General features: G+C 52.2%; 9 protein-coding genes across 9 annotated transcripts; 4 read left to right on the top strand and 5 right to left on the bottom strand.

The window, feature by feature from the left end:
* Nucleotides 1–328: 328 nt before the first annotated feature.
* BDV17DRAFT_301823 (cytochrome P450) lies at nt 329–2,143 on the top strand (the record flags this gene model as incomplete). The annotated part of the gene is made up of 5 exons (XM_073764320.1): nt 329–643; nt 708–1,315; nt 1,393–1,846; nt 1,905–1,994; nt 2,057–2,143. The coding sequence occupies 5 exons, from the start codon at nt 329–331 to the stop codon at nt 2,141–2,143; spliced, it is 1,554 nt and encodes a 517-aa protein (XP_073618537.1).
* A 459-nt stretch (nt 2,144–2,602) lies between these two features.
* On the bottom strand, nt 2,603–5,072 carry BDV17DRAFT_256280 (GMC family oxidoreductase). Its single transcript, XM_073757046.1, has 7 exons — nt 4,735–5,072; nt 4,628–4,669; nt 3,675–4,554; nt 3,124–3,606; nt 2,990–3,031; nt 2,896–2,916; nt 2,603–2,811 (listed from the first exon to the last, which is right to left on the bottom strand). Exons 1-7 carry the CDS (start codon nt 5,038–5,040, stop codon nt 2,765–2,767), a joined length of 1,821 nt encoding a protein of 606 aa, XP_073618536.1. The 5' UTR covers nt 5,041–5,072; the 3' UTR covers nt 2,603–2,764.
* Nucleotides 5,073–5,853: 781 nt separating this feature from the next.
* BDV17DRAFT_288761 (MBL fold metallo-hydrolase) lies at nt 5,854–7,170 on the top strand (the record flags this gene model as incomplete). The annotated part of the gene is made up of 2 exons (XM_073761488.1): nt 5,854–5,996; nt 6,096–7,170. 2 exons carry the CDS (start codon nt 5,854–5,856, stop codon nt 7,168–7,170), a joined length of 1,218 nt encoding a protein of 405 aa, XP_073618535.1.
* A 107-nt stretch (nt 7,171–7,277) lies between these two features.
* Nucleotides 7,278–9,020, bottom strand: BDV17DRAFT_301821 (MFS transporter; the record flags this gene model as incomplete). Its single annotated transcript, XM_073764319.1, has 4 exons — nt 7,278–8,244; nt 8,306–8,367; nt 8,434–8,828; nt 8,881–9,020. 4 exons carry the CDS (start codon nt 9,018–9,020, stop codon nt 7,417–7,419), a joined length of 1,425 nt encoding a protein of 474 aa, XP_073618534.1. The 3' UTR covers nt 7,278–7,416.
* Nucleotides 9,021–9,370: 350 nt separating this feature from the next.
* BDV17DRAFT_256276 (oxidoreductase, short-chain dehydrogenase/reductase family) lies at nt 9,371–10,735 on the bottom strand. The gene is made up of 4 exons (XM_073757045.1): nt 10,234–10,735; nt 9,976–10,170; nt 9,755–9,906; nt 9,371–9,683 (listed from the first exon to the last, which is right to left on the bottom strand). The coding sequence occupies exons 1-4, from the start codon at nt 10,449–10,451 to the stop codon at nt 9,469–9,471; spliced, it is 780 nt and encodes a 259-aa protein (XP_073618533.1). The 5' UTR covers nt 10,452–10,735; the 3' UTR covers nt 9,371–9,468.
* Nucleotides 10,736–10,768: 33 nt separating this feature from the next.
* BDV17DRAFT_241582 (S-adenosyl-L-methionine-dependent methyltransferase) lies at nt 10,769–12,583 on the bottom strand. The gene is made up of 6 exons (XM_073755976.1): nt 12,530–12,583; nt 12,172–12,476; nt 11,970–12,098; nt 11,786–11,909; nt 11,256–11,713; nt 10,769–11,189 (listed from the first exon to the last, which is right to left on the bottom strand). Exons 2-6 carry the CDS (start codon nt 12,362–12,364, stop codon nt 10,876–10,878), a joined length of 1,218 nt encoding a protein of 405 aa, XP_073618532.1. The 5' UTR covers nt 12,365–12,476; nt 12,530–12,583; the 3' UTR covers nt 10,769–10,875.
* Nucleotides 12,395–14,603, top strand: BDV17DRAFT_241559 (cytochrome P450). Its single transcript, XM_073755975.1, has one exon. It carries the CDS (start codon nt 12,750–12,752, stop codon nt 14,388–14,390), a length of 1,641 nt encoding a protein of 546 aa, XP_073618531.1. The 5' UTR covers nt 12,395–12,749; the 3' UTR covers nt 14,391–14,603.
* Nucleotides 14,604–15,312: 709 nt separating this feature from the next.
* BDV17DRAFT_288756 (uncharacterized protein) lies at nt 15,313–15,964 on the top strand (the record flags this gene model as incomplete). Its single annotated transcript, XM_073761487.1, has 2 exons — nt 15,313–15,479; nt 15,574–15,964. The coding sequence occupies 2 exons, from the start codon at nt 15,313–15,315 to the stop codon at nt 15,962–15,964; spliced, it is 558 nt and encodes a 185-aa protein (XP_073618530.1).
* A 50-nt stretch (nt 15,965–16,014) lies between these two features.
* BDV17DRAFT_256273 (CVNH domain-containing protein) lies at nt 16,015–16,777 on the bottom strand. The gene is made up of 2 exons (XM_073757044.1): nt 16,485–16,777; nt 16,015–16,375 (listed from the first exon to the last, which is right to left on the bottom strand). The coding sequence occupies exons 1-2, from the start codon at nt 16,615–16,617 to the stop codon at nt 16,182–16,184; spliced, it is 327 nt and encodes a 108-aa protein (XP_073618529.1). The 5' UTR covers nt 16,618–16,777; the 3' UTR covers nt 16,015–16,181.
* Nucleotides 16,778–16,869: the final 92 nt, after the last annotated feature.

Below are 16,869 nucleotides of genomic sequence, written 5' to 3'. Positions count from 1 at the left end.
TTATCTGCATATTTATATCACTACTGTTGACGGGAAATCCGACGAGCCTCAGTACCAGAGCCGCTGAGGAACAGCTCTCTGGGCACTGTGTCTGCTGTGGAACCTGTTTTACTGAGTAACGCATGATCATGGTAGATCAACTCAGCACCGGCAGCATTCAAACATTCTACTCGGGACCGGTGAGACTTTACTTAGGGCACACAACGGAGGGAGTCGGGACATTTCCCTTCAACCCCGAAGACAAAAGCCTCTGTTCATAGCTTAAGGTCGGTCGGGACAATGTGCAGCGCCCACTGAGCCCCTTGCCAGATTACAGTATCTCGCGAAAATGACCATCCCATCAACCCTTCTGAAAATGAGTACGAGTGCCTATTCCCTCGCGGTCCTTGGCTTCCTCTTGTCAGTTGCAACGCTCCATTTAGCCAGAGTCTACTGGCGCCTCCGACACCTCCCCGGTCCCCTTCTATGCAAATTTACAAACCAACCTCGAGTCTCGTGGGTGAAGACAAAGCGCGCCCATAAGATCCATCAAGAAATACATGACAAGTATGGCGAGGTTGTGCAATTTGGGCCCAATATGGTCTCCGTTTCTAACCCTGCCTGGATTCCGACTTTATATCCCATCAGGCCCGGGTTCCCAAAGGTATCAAACTTATTTTTTGATGTCTTTCCTAGCCAGCCGAAGCTGACAGAAGAGTCACTACTAGAGCGATTTCTACCGCACCCTAGCACCCTACACCAACGGGACTTCCCTCCCAGCAGTTTTCAACACGCGCGACGAAACCCTCCACAAGATGATTAAATCGCCCATTGCGCCGCTCTTTTCCTTAAGTAATGTCCTCCCGCTCGAATCCTTCGTCGACGACACAATCCAAGTAATGGTCGAGCAGCTCGACCGCCGATTCGCAGAGACAAACCAAACCTTCGATCTTGCCGACTGGCTGCAATTCTTCGCCTTCGATGTCATGGGCACATTGACATTCTCGAAGCGGTACGGCTTTCTCGAACAGGGAAGAGATGTTGATGGTATGCTAGGCACCATATGGACGTTTATGACGACTGCTGCGCCTATGACGCAGATCCCGTGGTTTGATCAGCTTTGGTATAAGAACCGGGTTGCGGCATTCTTTCGAAGGAAGACGACGGGGTTTTCGATTTTGAGGATCGTTGGGAAGTTTGTTTCGGAGAGGCAGAAGGCTCGTGAGTCCATGAAAGCGAAGGCTTTGCTAAATTATGAGCAAGGCATGGAGAAGAGGAAGGACATGCTGGACCGGTTCTTTGAGATTCATAGCCTTAACCCAAGTTTACCGCCGTGGTGAGTACTTTTCCTTCCCATACAATACTACCGATGGCCCATCATTCATCTAACCTTGACCTCTCACTTAACACTAGGTGCGTCACCGCATGGACATTCTCAAACATCATCGCCGGCTCGGACTCCACGGCCGTTGTCCTCCGCACGATATGGTACAATCTCCTCGCTCACCCACAAACCCTGCACCGCCTCCGCGAAGAGCTCCTGACCGCAGCCTCTGAGAAGCCTAACGGCTTCAGCAAGCCCTTCCCCACCTGGAAAGAAGTCAGCGACCTTCCCTACCTGGACGCCTGCGTGAACGAGGGAATCCGTCTCCATCCGCCATTTTGTCTCCCCTTCGAGCGGGTGGTGCCTAAGGGCGGTGTTATGGTAGGGGAATCCTTCCTGCCTGAGGGGACAGTTGTCGGGATGAGTCCCTACGTTGTCAATCGCCACAAGGCGACTTTTGGTGAGGATGCCGAGAGCTGGAATCCGGAGAGGTGGTTGGTTGGTGGGGAGAGGAGGAAGGTGTTGGAGGGGAGTGTTCTGACGGTACGTTCCCTTCCCTTGGAATATCAGGTAAAGGTTTTTGCTAATGCAATGGGTGCAGTTCGGAGCCGGAAGACGAGTTTGCCTCGGACGACATATTTCCCTCCTGGAGATGAAGAAAATTGTCCCGGCGCTTGCTCTCAGGTATCAGGTACGTTGTGGTCTTATTCATTATCCACCTTGATTAGAATAAAACGAACTAACAACTGGAAGTTCGACCTCCTCGACCCCAAGAGGTACACGGTGGATAATTCGTGGTTCTTCCGGCAATCGGGAATCGATGTCAAGATCAGGAAGTAGGATGGAGGAGGCTCGGTAACTGTCGCATGAGAGGCGATATGCCATGAGCCATAATGGTATTCCAGGCCGAGGCACTATCATGTGTGATATATTTAGCAAACCGCGCATACAGCTATGTATCTAGGGTTGTTCAGCTCCAAATTTTGATTTCATCATAACAATAATGAACTACGTCCACGCTGGTCATGATCTTCCAGGTGTAGAACATTCTTCTACTCGTACTGTATCAGACCCATCAACTACCGTCTGAAACTCATTTGGGCTTGCAGCCAGGATAGAGCTCCTGTTTTACAATTGCCATCCAATTCAGTTCAATTATCATACAGAAAATAGGACAAACTTCAGACCCAAAGTACAACTAAACTAGAAAAGAGCACGAAATTCAGATCTAAAGTACAACGAAAGTAAGAACAATCTAGAGGGACGTTCAAACCACAAACAAGACAGACAATACAAAATGCACCCGCTTCCCCCACCCCCCCCAAAACGCAATCCAGTACAAAGAATTTATATAGAAAGAACTCCAAAAAGCAAAAAGCTTTATCTCTCTATCACTCTATCCCAACCTGCATTCCCAAAAATGGACCATTCCTGTAGGCCGCACCGTGTGCGCGTTTGCGGCTACCATGTACTCTTGATATCATCTGCGATCTTCTCGGCTAGCATGTCTATAGTGGGTGAGCATGTCAGTTTTGTCTTTCTTTTCACGAGATATCTCTTAATAAAACAGGTCGGGTGGTAAGTTGGCTTACAAATGATGGATTGAGGAAGGCCTATAAAGGAAACAGGTTAGTTCGTGTCACGACGTCCGGACGGACCCAGGTGGTTAGGAGAGGAAAGACTCACTCGGAGGAAGGAATGGGAAGCTCGAGCTATCAGCGACTCGCACTATCGCATCAAAGTACCAGCAGTTAGCATTCCCGGGACCTAACTTTAGGAGAGAAGGGCCTAAGGCCGGGGAAGAACGTCATGGAACATACACCTCTCAGTCCCAAACACCCTCCCCTGGGAATCCACGACAGCCAACTCATCCCCCTCAACACCCATACGACAAGTCGCCACGGCATGCGAAACGGTATACGCGTTGTCCCGGACAAACTGCTCAATTGCCTCGTCGTCATCATCGCTCACCGCACTGCCAGGGTAATACTCGTCCCCGATTCGGAGATCATCTAGCGCCGAAGAACCATAAATATACCGAAGCCTCTTGAACGCCGCGGTCATGAGCTCGATATCCATATCTTCGACCAGCCAGTTCGGGTTAATGAGCGGGGGATCGGCCATCTTGGAGGAGGAGATCGAGATGTTTCCGCGCGAGTGAGGGGTCAATAGGGTCGCGAGCATAGTGGCGTAGTTGTAGCCGTCGGCTCCGCTGTTTGTCAGTGGGTTGTAGAAGTCGCCTACGTAGGATGGGAGAGAGAGGTAGGCGATCTCAGGCCAGTCGGAGGGGAGGCCGGCGAGGTCTGTAGATTCGATTTCTGTTAGACCATATTGACTTGTATAATGGATAGGGGAGTGGAACGTGACTTACCCTCCTCGGTCTCCTCGGACAGACCGTCTCGGAACTCAGCAGGGAGCCATTCAAACGCGGCATAGTCGCCTCCCGGGGCAGAGAGGGGCCCAGCTCGGTCGTCACGGTAGAGAGTCGCAGCTTCAGCAGCGATATCTGGGCGGGCGAGCGAGTTGGCGGTCATTACGTTGACTCTGTACGAGATGCCGAAGAAGACATGGTCCTGCATGTTCTGGCCCACGCCTGGCCGGTCAGCTACAAGGGGGATGTCATGTTCGGCCAGGAGGTCTGCTGGACCAACACCAGAGACCATCAACAGCTGGGGAGACTGGAATGCGCCAGCCGTGACGAGAACTTCCCGCCGTGCAAGCAGCGAGAAGGTCTTGTTTGTCCTCAACTCGCTCACCTGCACGCCAGTAGCGACATTATTCCGAAACAAAATCCTCTCAGCCAGAGTTCGGTTGTAGAGAGCCAGATTCGGTCTGTCCAAAATCGGAGCTAGGAAGGCCGTCTCAGAGGACTCCCGTATCCCCTTGTCTTGATCAATCGTGTGCATCAACCATCCAGATCCATTCAGGTGGCCGCTGTTAAGCCCCGGAATATTGTGAATGCCGATATCTTCCACCGCCTCGGCCAGCCAGCTGCTGTATGGCTGGGCATAGTTGGGATGGGTGAGTGAGACTTCGCCGCCGCTTGCAACCGCGGCAGGGTCATATTCTGGGGTGGAGTTGGCGAATCGCGCCGCGTTATTGGGGGGTGTGAAGTCGAGACTTTTCTGGAAGTAGGGGAATACGTTGTCCCAGGTCCAGGCGTCGTCGCCGACTCTTTCGGCCCAGAGGTCCATCGACCCTATCGTGGGCCGGTGATAGGCCATTGCGTGAACTGCACTGCTTCCACCGAGCTGGTAATTTGGGATTGGTTAGTTGCTGTGGACAAATCGGACTGCTGGGAATGGGAGATTATGGAAAACGTACCGTCTTTCCGCGGGGATAGTGCACAGATTGGCCACTGATGCCCTAACCAATGGAATTCGCAGTTAGCTATCTAACAGAGTGATACAACAGGAAGAAGGAAAGCATACAGCCTGAGGAGTCGTCATAAACCCCCATTCGGTCAATGGATTGGTCAGTTCCGGTGATTTTCCGTTGTAAGCGCCCGCATTTGCCGGTATCTGGCTTGTATTCCCGGTGTCGAGCTCATAGAACGACCCGGCCTCGATGATAGCCACTTGGACCGATGAATCCTCGGATAGGCGTGATGCCAGGGTCAGACCTGCGGTGCCGCCGCCGACAATGACGTAGTCGAAGATGGTCTCACTTGGTGCTGCGAGGACACCGGAGGCCGAGAGTGCAGCCGACAGGGCGAACCAGGAGAGGAGTCGATGCATGGTGATGAAACTCGTGTAACGGTTCGGGTAGGATAGCTTGATGCAAGATGACCCCTGTTATTCAAACTGGTCAAGAACCTAATGCGCTAGATGTCTGTTGATTTCACCTCAAGATTCTTCCTCTTCTACGATATATATATATATACTACTTCCATCCCACGTCTTCTCAGCTATCCAAGATCTATTTCAGAATACGAACGCCTCGCCCCCAGTCATCGTCGTTTACTCTACGTTCGTTTCAGCCTCCAAGCCTCAATTGTGGCTGCCCGTATTCTACGTTGGAGCCTCCGTGATGACATTAAGACCTGCAGCTCGCACACCCCTGTCCTGTACCTGACGTTCATATTGGGCCAATCAATTCGAATTGGTTCCGAGATACGATATGATAATTTTTGATTGGTTCCAAATATGGAATCTGCAGTGTCCTTGTGAGTGAGATCTGACGTGGTGATTCTGATGGGCGTTCAGCTCTACCACGCGAAATTTGAATTAGGGCTTACTCTGCTTTTTTATCCGGTGTAGCTTTTATCTACCCGGTGCCAGTTGGATTGCGTCACTCGGGCATTGGGACTGAGTAAAACCTGTATGAAGAAGGCTGACACTTTTCGTGAACATTTGATCGGCTGTCTTGTAAGCTGAGAGGAGGGTACCTCAAGTGTGTTACTGCGTGTTTGGTTTTGAGTACTTCGGCGAACTTGGTTCGATATCCTGCTGTGGTATCCTTGAACCGTCACCCTCAGCCCCATCTGTGGGAAAAACAAAATCAAAATAGACATTATTGTCTTACTTGGAACCTGATCTGACCAGGCAACAATGCCCGTCTCAGCCTCCTCTCCGTCGTTGTTGTCGTCGTCGTCGTCGTCGTCGTCGTCGTCGTCGATGCCAACAGCCCTCTCACCCCCGAATCTGAACATCCCTTCCTCGCCATCAACAGTAACAGTCCGCGTCATAGACACGTATGTTCCCTCCTCCTCTTCATTTTGGTTTCGATTTGCGATCCAACTCCCGCCTAAGCAAACCAAACCAATTTCCTCACTCACCTAATGTCATGGTAGAACAACAACACTCCACCTAAACCCCCCCCTATTCTGGACGCCGGAAATTCCAGGCCTCACCGGTATCGAAGCCCCAGCGCTATGCTTCCTGATATCAAACGAGGCACTAAATAGGCATGTCCTTTTCGACCTGGGCGTTCGGCGCGACTGGGAGAACTTGGCGCCGGTTACAGTTGATCTGATTAACCGGACTACGAGGGTTACGGTGAAGAAGGGGGTTGCTGAGATTTTGGATGAGAATTATGATCTTCAGCAGCAGCACCATCAGCAGGATGGGCAGAACAAGGACCGACTAGAGAATGGATGTGCAATCCGCAGCACCAACATCGAATCCATCATCTGGTCCCACCACCACTTCGACCACACCGGCGACCCATCAAGCTTCCCCAGCCATACTTCCCTGATCGTCGGACCCGGTGTGAAAGACCTCTGCTGGCCAGGCTACCCAACCAATATAACCGGCTCCGTCCTAAACTCAGATATGTCCGGTCGAAAAGTCAACGAACTCAACTTCCACAATAATGACGCCTGCAAGATAGGGCGGTTCGACGCCGTCGATTACTTCGGTGACGGCTCGTTCTACCTCCTCGATGCGCCGGGTCATTCTGTGGGGCATCTTTGTGCGTTGGCGAGGGTTACTTCTGCCTCTGCATCAACCTCTGAGGCTGACTCCTTCGTCTTCATGGGAGGTGATGCAGCGCATCATGCTGGGCTTCTTAGACCGTCGGTTTACCTTCCTCTTCCTGAACAGGTTGAGCTTGATCTCTCGCATAGTAATCATATGTATACCCACGAGTCCCTCCGTCGTATTCATCCCCAAGGGAGCACAATCGAGCCATTCCTGAAACCAGCGCGGGGAATGTTCCCTGCGTATGCCGAGGCGGAGGATACGCTAAGGAAGATCCAGGAGCTTGATGCGGCGCGGAATATCCTTGTTGTTTTGCCGCATGATAGGTCTGTTCTGGGAAATGTCGGATTATTTCCGGATAGAATTAATGAGTGGATGGAGGAGGGGGTTAAGGAGAGGATTAGGTGGTTATTTTTGGGGGACTTTGTGGGTAGCGAGTTGTTGTGATTTTTTTTTTCTTTAAATTCCAATTATATTGACATGAAGAAACGCTATTAAATTGTGAACCAGGATTCTATAACAGGAACTGAAACGGTGTAGTAGTTAGCTGGGGAGGGTAGTTGGGTATGCAACTGGAGCTTCCACGATGTCTTCCCAAACCGCAACCTTTAGAACCTGGACTCCAGTATCAATCACCTCTATACGCTCGAACGAATGGACAAAAAACCCGAAAACCGCTACCATAGCCCTCGTCTAGAATTGCACCTTCGTCCTCTCCCTTATCCCCTCCCCAAACCTCCAAAACACAAACGGCAACGGACACATGATCAACGCAATCCCCGCCAGGAGTGTATTCCCCCACCCCAACCCAAGCGCATCATACATAGGCCCCCCAGCAAGCGGTAGGAATGCACCACCAAGCGATCTGAGCACCGTAACAGCCGCAACGGCCGAGGCCGCATAGACCGTGTACGCGTCGACAAGGTACGTTGACACAACCGTGAACGCGCTTAGCATCCCAAAGCCGATCAGGCTTGTTCCGATTATCGGCGCGATCCAGTGCACTGAGTACTCTGCTGTCCAGCCGTACCATAATAGCGAGGCGGGCATGAGCCAGCATGTGAAGCAGAGTGGTGGGAGGCGGTATTCTGGTTTTGGGTGTGTGTGGGGGTTTTTCTTAATGAGGGAGAGGTACAGTCTATCCGAGTAGAACAGTTGAAATATCAGTCCCGCGACAGAACCAACTCCAATACCGAGATACGAGAGGCCAACATTCCCAGAAGAGAAATGGTATGTATCGTGGAAGATAGGCGTCAGCGTTGTGAAGAGGAGGTAGAGGTAGCCATAGATAGTGGCGATGTAAATGGAGAGAAGGGCGACGATAGGGGAGAGGAGGAGCATCTTTGCTGGGCGGAGGATGGAGAATGCGAGGGTGTTGCGTCGCGAGCGGCCTGTGTCGAGGATGCTGCGGAGGTGAGGGTTTCCGGTTTCCTTGCAGAGGCGGACGGTTTTGCGTTGGAGGATTGCGTACGCGTAGGATTCACGGAGGAAGAGGGCTGTGAGGATTGTTACGATGCCGGCCTGGGGAAGACCTCAGTTAGCAGCAAACTATGTATAGAGGAGTTACGGTGCAGGAACTCACCCCGATAGCGAGAACCCAAAAAGTCCATCTCCAGCCCGCAGATTGAGCTAGATAGGCACCCGCTGCAATTCCATGTGTCAGTAAATAAGAGCAGGACAAACCCAGTAGGGCAGGGAAGTCAGACGCACCGACTGGCCCAATAACCGGCCCAAGAACAGGCCCAAGCATCCAAGCACCCATAGCAAGCCCACGTTTCTCTGCAGGGATCATATCGGCGAGGGATCCCGCACCAATCGTAAGCGGCGCACTCCCAGCCATCCCTGCAAAGAGGCGAAAGACAATCATGGAGCTCAGGTTCTGTGCTACTGCGCACGCCACCGTCCACACCAGGTACAGGATATTACAGACGTGGTAGATTGGCATCCGGCCGTAGAGCTCAGATAGCGGGGCGAGGATTAGAGGCCCAATTGCGTAGCCGAGGAGGTAGACCGAGACGACGAAGGCACCGAGGATGTCGCTAGTGAAGTTGAATTCGTCCATGAGTTGGGACGTGCTTGGGGCGACCATGGAGGAGCCTAGTGGGCTGTAGACATTTCTGGTCAGTACGATTATTGAGAAAGAAAGTGAGGACGTACGTGAGAATTGAAATGAGAGCGATGGTCAACGTTGCCATTGTCTTGCGCGCGGACGACCAGTTCTTCGGGTTTGCGGGATCATCGGGCCCCTCCCAGTCGACCACATCAGGATCAGGTTGTTGGTCAGGTGTATTCGACATGGCTGTGTGGTGAGGCTGTGTCTATTGCGAGAATGATGGGTGAGCCCCTATGGTATGAAAGGAGAGAAGATTTCTTGGATATTCTTATACCGGTGACCCGGAACCTCCAGAGCACGGAGTGCGTACATCATCATGGGTGAAACACGAAGAACGCCTTGCTGACAACATGAACGTGGTGGCTAAAGCTAATTTTTGACAATATCTTGCCGGCCTTTCGTGGAGATACGTAATTCACGCTTGGACTATTGGGATAGAGGGCTATGGAATGTCAGATACTGAGGACTAACTAGGGGCAGTCTACATGAATACCAATAGGATACGATTACGCAGGAACAGAACTCTCAGCTCGTGTTTGGAATAAGCAAATTGGTTCTCTCTCTCTCACTAGGTACGGAGTACTGCCGGGCGGATTCAGCCGGCCTATCAACTACATTATCTATTTCCATACTCAGTCCTTCCCGGCACGCATGATCTTAGCCAGGTTGTGGAACGCAGTGCGACGCTTGTCCACAATCTCGTTGAAAGTATCCGCGGGTCCAATGCTCCCAATGACAATCTGGTCCTTGCCTTCCAACAGGCCATCATACACCTGCTTGATGAAGGCATCGAGCGGCATACCGAGCTGTCGGCCAGCGTCCTCGCCCATGTAGTCGTGTAACTCGGCTGGTTAATATCATGTCAGCGGGATATCAGGAAACACGAGGGGAAAAAAAAAAAAAAAAAAGAGAACTCACTCTGCACAGGGGGTGGAGAGATCTCGATCACCCTCGTGTTGGAGTGACGCAGCTGCTCCCGTAAGCAGAGGGTGAAGGCGTTGAGAGCGACTTTGGAGGCCGAGTACGCGGGCAGGGTTGCGGCGGGGACGATGGAGATGTTGGAGCCCGTGCTTCAGGTACCCAGAGTATCAGCAAAAAGCAGAACCACGAATAGGTTGGACTCTCAGGCAGACACTTACAAGATGAAAGCAGTCGGGTCAGGGTTTTTCTTGAGATAAGGCAACAGGGCGTGGGTGAGATCGACGAAACTGGTAAAGTTGACCTTGACCTCATTGTGGAAGCTCGCCAGGTCGAACTGCTCCGCCACATCGTACGGCTTCTGCACGCCGGCGTTGAAGAAGATGCAGTCGATATCCGGCGACTTGGTCATGACGCTGCCCCCCCAGTTAACGGGCTACCATTAGTGACAAACGATGAAATTAGGAGAGGTTGCGTACCTTCTCGCGAACGCTGGGATATCGTCCAAGCGGGTAATATCAAAAGCCACACCATCAGCCTTGTCGGGGCCGTGAGTCTGCACGAATTGGTCCAGGCGCTCCTGGCGACGGCCGACGACGGTGACCTTGACGCCGGTCTGAACCAGCTGCGTCGCCAGGGCCAAGCCAATTCCGGAAGTGGCGCCGACGGCCAAGCAATGCTTGTAGGGAAAAGACATTATGGTTATGGAACTCGAAGATTGAGAGCCGAGAAGAGTCGTATCAAGGGGTAGTAGATCGGGGGCTGTGGTGGCGTAGTCTAGTGCTCAGTCAGAGTCAAGAGTCAGCCAGAGCAACGACAGCCTTTAAATAGTAGACATCCAGGGGCCAAGAGTACCAGGCACCGGGTAAAAGAAAGTAAGATGCAAGGAGAGAAAAAAGAAAGAAGTGAACAGGAAGAAATATGGACAAAGGACGGATTTGAGCAAGGTGGGCTCATACTTGGGGAACTGGTGGACTTAGGGTTATCCCCGCGGACTTAAGCCGGCCCTGGTCTCCGGCCTGGAGTCCGATTCAATTGCCACTCCAGATTACTGAATTTACTGAACAATAATCTTATGATATCATTTAGAAGTTACCATTCAGCAAGATTCTCACACTAGACTATATTGGCTCAGCCTCAATCACACTCTGCGTCGCAAGCGGCGAGCTCCAGATCTTCACCACGCGAAACCCTACCGACCCCAACAAATCCACCCACATCTGCTCGGTGCGCTCAAACGCAGAGACCTTCACCATCATCGTCAGATCATACGCCGTAGCCTGAGGATGTGGATCTTGACCGGGCAGGACATGGTCATGCACCAACAGCTTGCTATATCCCACCGTCATGGCATCCCGAAGGTGGCCGAGGATCGTTCGAGCCGGAGGGTCAGCCCAGTCGTGGATGACTCCGTGAAGGTAATAGGCACGGGCTCCTGATTATTCCAATATCAGTATATTAACGCTTTATTTTTACTCAGATACAAAGTTCAGACTCTCACCTTGAATTGGCTGAGGAGTAAAGAAGTCATGGACCATCGTCCGCACAGTGGCCGGACACTTGGCTAGCGAAATCACATCGCTTCGATCCTGAAGGATCAGACGAGAGGCATCATCAGGGCGACGAGCAAGGAACTTGTTGATGTCATGCCCAACATTCCCCCCAACATCAACCAACAGCGCCGGCGTGGAACCGTTTGTGCTCGCTGTCGATCGCCCATCATCTAGCCGCTCAAACGGATAAATGTCCAGCATACCCGCCTGGTTCGCCATCACGCCTCCCATCATGTTATTGAACACTCTGCCTTCCTCCGCATGGCTGTTATAGTACTCGAATAGGTTCCCTTTGAAGCCTTTGGCATATTGGAAGATACCGTCGCAGGGGTCCGTCGGGTTCTGGTAGTCGGTTTTTGCTAGGAACTCGGGGGCGCGGTAGAAGCAGGGGAGCGTCGCATCGTACCTTGCCACGTAAGTCAGTCAGAGTCCCTCTCCCTCTTGCATTTCAAGAGATTCGGGACTCGGTGGGGCTCACAGGTAATTGATCCAATCTCCAAAGACAGGCTCTAGGAGCGATTTACTAAACGTGCTCTGCTGGAACGAGCCGGGGGACAGTTCGACGACGATATTAGTCGCGACTAGATGTCTCAGGATTCGACCTGCGATAGTCATTGTTCAGTGCGATACTCTCTATGGATGGTAATCGGAAGCTTTCTCACATAGAAGAAACTCGTCGCATCCCACACGCTGGGCCAAATCCTCAGCTGAACATACTGCGTCTTCGCCCATTTCGTGCCACCGCTCGAACAAGTGCAAGTCTCGGGCTACCTTTAGGCATGCGCCAAGGGCTGGCTGTTCCTCGAGAGTCAGCGACCGAGCTATGATCCACGGTTGGGGTGATGAAAGGAAGTTAGGGAAGACTTTCCTCGGTCAAACACAGGCGGGCCACCGTATCCCAAGGCGTTTCCAGCCGACTCACTAGGGCATATGCGGCCCTCAACGCTTTAATGCGGTCGCCGTCTACTGCAAATGAGGACCGATCTGTGCCCTGGATCGATTCAACAAATGTGTCGGCATCCTGGTGGCTGGCGTTGGTTCCGTTGGTAGTCGTCATGGTTCACAGGAGGTAAGTATCTGGACGACAGATAAGCGATTGGCTACGGCAGTAGATGGTTTAGGGCTTTGGTGTTTTTGTTGTCGGACACACTCAGTTCTTTTGTGTATGTCTTGAAGCAATTAAACAGTGTCCTAAGATTTTCATAGCCAGAGGAGGTGATACGAGGTCACCTGCGCCGCTCTGTGGCACCGAGTAAATGCTGTATGCAGGTTGCAGATCCTGAGTATTTCCTCCTCGTTCTTTCTTTTGCGGTAATGTTCTTTCTCCCGTCAAGCCATCGGCTCGTCAAAAACCACTGCTGTATAGTGAAGATAATTGATCGTGATACAGCAAGGTGAAATCCTGCTCCTGTCTCCTCGAGGACTGTCTCCTTTCTTTCGGTATGAGCCTCGCCATGGCCCTCTGGACCGCAGTGGCAACAGTCGTTGCTGCAGTGCCCCCTCCTCTCCTTCTCCTCCTTTCCAGTCTTCTTCCCCCCACGAGCATCGCCTTCTACCGTCTCTACCTCAGTCCTCTCTCTCACATCCCGGGACCTCCATTTGCATGCATGTCATCGCTGTTTCTCTACTCCATCTGCTATTGGGGCATCGAAGGCCGCGTCCTCCTCTACTACCACCAAAAATACAACACCCCCGTTCTCCGCATCGCACCAAATTCCGTCTCTTTGTCTTCGCCAGACGCTTTGCATTCTGTCTACATTGCTAGCGGTGGCCTGCCCAAAGACGCGCGATACGAAAACTTTCGCGTGGAAGGGCACGATACCATCTTCTCGACTCGCGACCCTGCATATCGCGATGCGAGAGCTAAAGCCGTTCTTCCGCTCTTTGCTCCTAGTCGGATTCGAGCATCATGCGAGAGTGGTATCTGCGGGAAACTGATTGACGAGTTCGTCGATGCGCTCCGGGCTCAGCGTGAGGAGGCTTTGTTGGATCGCTCAGGCTCTGGCACGAGGAGTCGCAAGATCGACATCCTTGATCTTTCGTCTCGGCTGTCGATTGATGTGTTGACTGGATATCTATTTGACAAGACGTATGGGGGTCTGGAAGAGAAAGGAAGAGGAAAAGCGTGCAATATCAGCAATGGCGACGGTGACCATGAAGGCGACGGGAATCAGTGGACACAGAAGCTATCCGCCACACCATTTGTCCTTGCCATTGTCGCATTCAGCCGCTTCTCCCTCCTACCCAGCTGGTTATTCAGCCTAGTGTTCCCCCTCTTGATGCGCCCAACCCTGTCCAAACCCGATGTTGCCGCCTCGCTCGCAACGGTCTCTCGATACGTAGATAGTATCGCGGGCGCGGACACCTCTAACACCGACACCAATAAAGATACCAATACCTACCAATCCCGACTCCTGAGAGCCGATATCTCGCACAAAGAAACCCTCATCCAATGCAAGGCAGCAATGTTCGCGGGCGCCGACTCCACAGCCGTCATGCTATCCACTATTCTCTTCCATCTCGTTCGCCGCCCAGACGTCCGCAAGAGGCTAAAGGAGGAGCTCCGAAGACGCCAGGCTGGCGCTGGCGTGGACTATCAATCCCTACCTTACCTGCAGGCAGTTATCCGTGAGGGCTTGCGGCTGGGTATGGCCAACCCAGCGCGTCTAACGCGCATCGTACCGCCGCAAAGTATCGGATACACCGTCAGCGGGGTCTTCCTGCCGCCGAAAACGATAGTCGGCGCGGCTGCATACGTCTTCCACCATGACGCCGGAGTCTTTCCTCGACCGTTTGAGTTCTTGCCTGAGCGGTGGCTGGGTAGTGCTGCTACCGGCGACGAAACGGGGCCGGGGACGGGGCTCAGACGGTTGAAAGAGAGCGACATGTTCCCGTACGGACTTGGATCGCGAGCGTGTCTGGGTCGTAATCTGGCGAATCAACAGCTGTATACAACGGTCGCTAAAGTAATTGAGAGCGATGTGCTGGATGGTGCGGTGACATGTACGGACAGGATTGAGTTGGTGGAGTGGTTTAATGCGGAGATTAAGGGCCATGTTTTGGAGATTCAGTGGCAGGAGTAGGAGCGAACGAAAAAATTATCTTAGAGATATAGGATTTCTGGAGTCCGCATAGGAGAAGGACCCTCTCAGCCTGCTGTAGCCTACCTATATGATCAACCAGATGCTGGGGTTTCGACTGTTTGGCCCTGGTGTTCACAGGTTCCCTCTTCTCATATCCCCGATGTAGATAAGAAATAGAATGTCGTTGAGGCAGACACCGCAACTGGGGAGCACTTCTCGTTCCTTGTTCTGTTCTCCTAAATGGAATATCCGTGGCTATGACGGTTCTGTCAGCTCCTTGTCCCTCGTGAGGTTAGGTAGGGTACATATTGCTACGCGCGAGTATACTAGGGTAGAGTAGCATTGTTCCCGCAAAACCACAATATACCTGGGAACCTTCATTGCTATCTATAATCGACGGAGTCGAGTCGTAAGCGCGATCTTCTTCCAGGTTCCACGATTATGGTACGCAGGCCTGGCGCCCGTTTTGTTATCTCTGAAACAAGGCTGTCAGCCACGAACCAGGGTGTGAGACTCGATCAATCTGGTCCGCTAGAACTCTAACCTCCTGGACCGGACTCATAGCCACAGTATGGAAGGTACCAAACATAAAGGGGGGCCTCCCTAAGGTCCTAGTGAGCATAGTGGCTAGAGGTCCACGTCGATGCTAGGAGATACAAACAGGAATACGAACAACGAATAGGCTAACTAGATTTTGAGGTCGCAAGGAACAAAGAACAGGTTATAAATCAACATTTCTCTCTGCCAAGAAGAGAAAGAGATAAAAAAACCCGTTCCTGGACGCTCAGAATGGGTATGTCAAGCGTCCAGCGCCCAAGCAGCGCAACAACTTTGCAAAGTTCCATCCTCAGCCTACTGTACATGCACTACCAACACTTCGACACCAAACCCAATCTAATTAGCTCAACTAACTTTAAACCAAATGGCCAACGTCCTCATCCTCGGCGGCACCGGCTACCTCGGCCTAACGCTCTCCAAAGCCCTCCTGTCATCAGGAATCCACCTCGTCTGGGGCACAGCACGCACCCCCGAAAAAGCCAAACTGCCCACGCAGAACGAGATAACGCCGCTCAAAGGGGGAGCCTGCGAGTGCTGTTTCGTGGCGCCCAGCGCACGAGCATGTGATTCTGGACGCGAGGGATGTGCTCGATGTTGCGATTCTCCAGCCCTCTGCTATATACAGCCGGGGATCGTGGGCGTGGTGGGGGGATGGGGGTGTTCTCAAAGCTGCAACTGCAAGGTCCGGAGGTGGAAACGAGCTCGAGTCTGAGGTAGAGGCCATTGAATTCTCCGCTGATATCACGACGTTTTTCACGGGCACAGTCCACGTCGATGATGTAGCTGCGGCCTTTCACACAGCCATTGATCACCTTGATCGGCTGTTGGGCTCCTGGCCGGTGTTCGAACTCGTGACGCAGACCCTAGGTGTGCAAGAGATTCTTGAAGCCGTTAAGGTTAGTCTGGGTGTGAAGGCGCCCGTCAAGTATACTGGCACCAATGGGGATGCGTTTCTCGAGGCCTTGAGTCTGACCAGTAAAGTCGATGCGTCGAGGGCGAGGATGGTCTTGGGGTAGGAGCCGAAGCGCAAGGAGTTTTTGTTGAACTTGTCCGTTTATGTGAGGGCTTGGGAGGCGGCGCAGTAGGGTAGTTTCTTTTCAGTATAATATAGGAAAGGAATACAAGCCGTATATAGCATTGCAATGTCATTTACATAGTTATTCACATTCCAGGCGGTTAAGTATGGCTTGTACAGCGTAGGTAGGCCGCTTATCCCAAACCTAGAAGCATATATCAAACAAGCTGAAACTCCCCATTCTCATTCCCAATCTTCTCCGCGAGATTAACATTCGCATCAACCGATTCCCCCGCACAGTTCTTCAACGTAGCCCGCAGAACAGGCACGTTTGCCTCCCCCTCAATGTTAAAGGTTGTGCTGTCGGGTTCGGTGCTGTCGGTGAAGCCGGTGCCGGCCCATTCAAACTGGCCTGAAAAAGGAAGCTAACGTCAGCTAGGTATGCTATGAATGGGATGATGACAATGTAATGGATAAGGACAGGTCGGCGGAGCGGAGAGCATAGGTAGGTTAGGGCATACCGTCGTTATTTCCCAAAACTTGATTAAGGTCGATCTCAGCATGCACAAATTCGCCGCCCTCGTTTCGGAGCTCGGCGACAAGGCGCGAGCCGTCTTCGACACGGATGTTCTGGGCGGACTCGTGGAAGCTCATTGTTTTTGGAGATTGCAGTATAGTCTGGATGGACTGGGCTCAAGGAGGTTAGAGAAGTTAAGAAGAATTGTGCGTGGCTGAGGAAGAAAGATCGATTTTGATTCTCCAATACAACATGCCCGGCGCAAGATGCTCTTAAATAACCATACCCATACCCATACCCATACCCATAACCCCTCACCTCACCTCATCCTATGGAGACATGCCAACCTGCCAATCTACCAAGTAGGTGGGGATGATGTTAGGCAGCCA

Source organism: Aspergillus undulatus (genome assembly GCF_047715775.1).
Source record: "Aspergillus undulatus strain CBS 261.88 unplaced genomic scaffold BDV17scaffold_9, whole genome shotgun sequence".
NCBI lineage: Eukaryota > Fungi > Ascomycota > Eurotiomycetes > Eurotiales > Aspergillaceae > Aspergillus > Aspergillus undulatus.
This window is presented reverse-complemented; position numbering and strand designations above follow the sequence as displayed.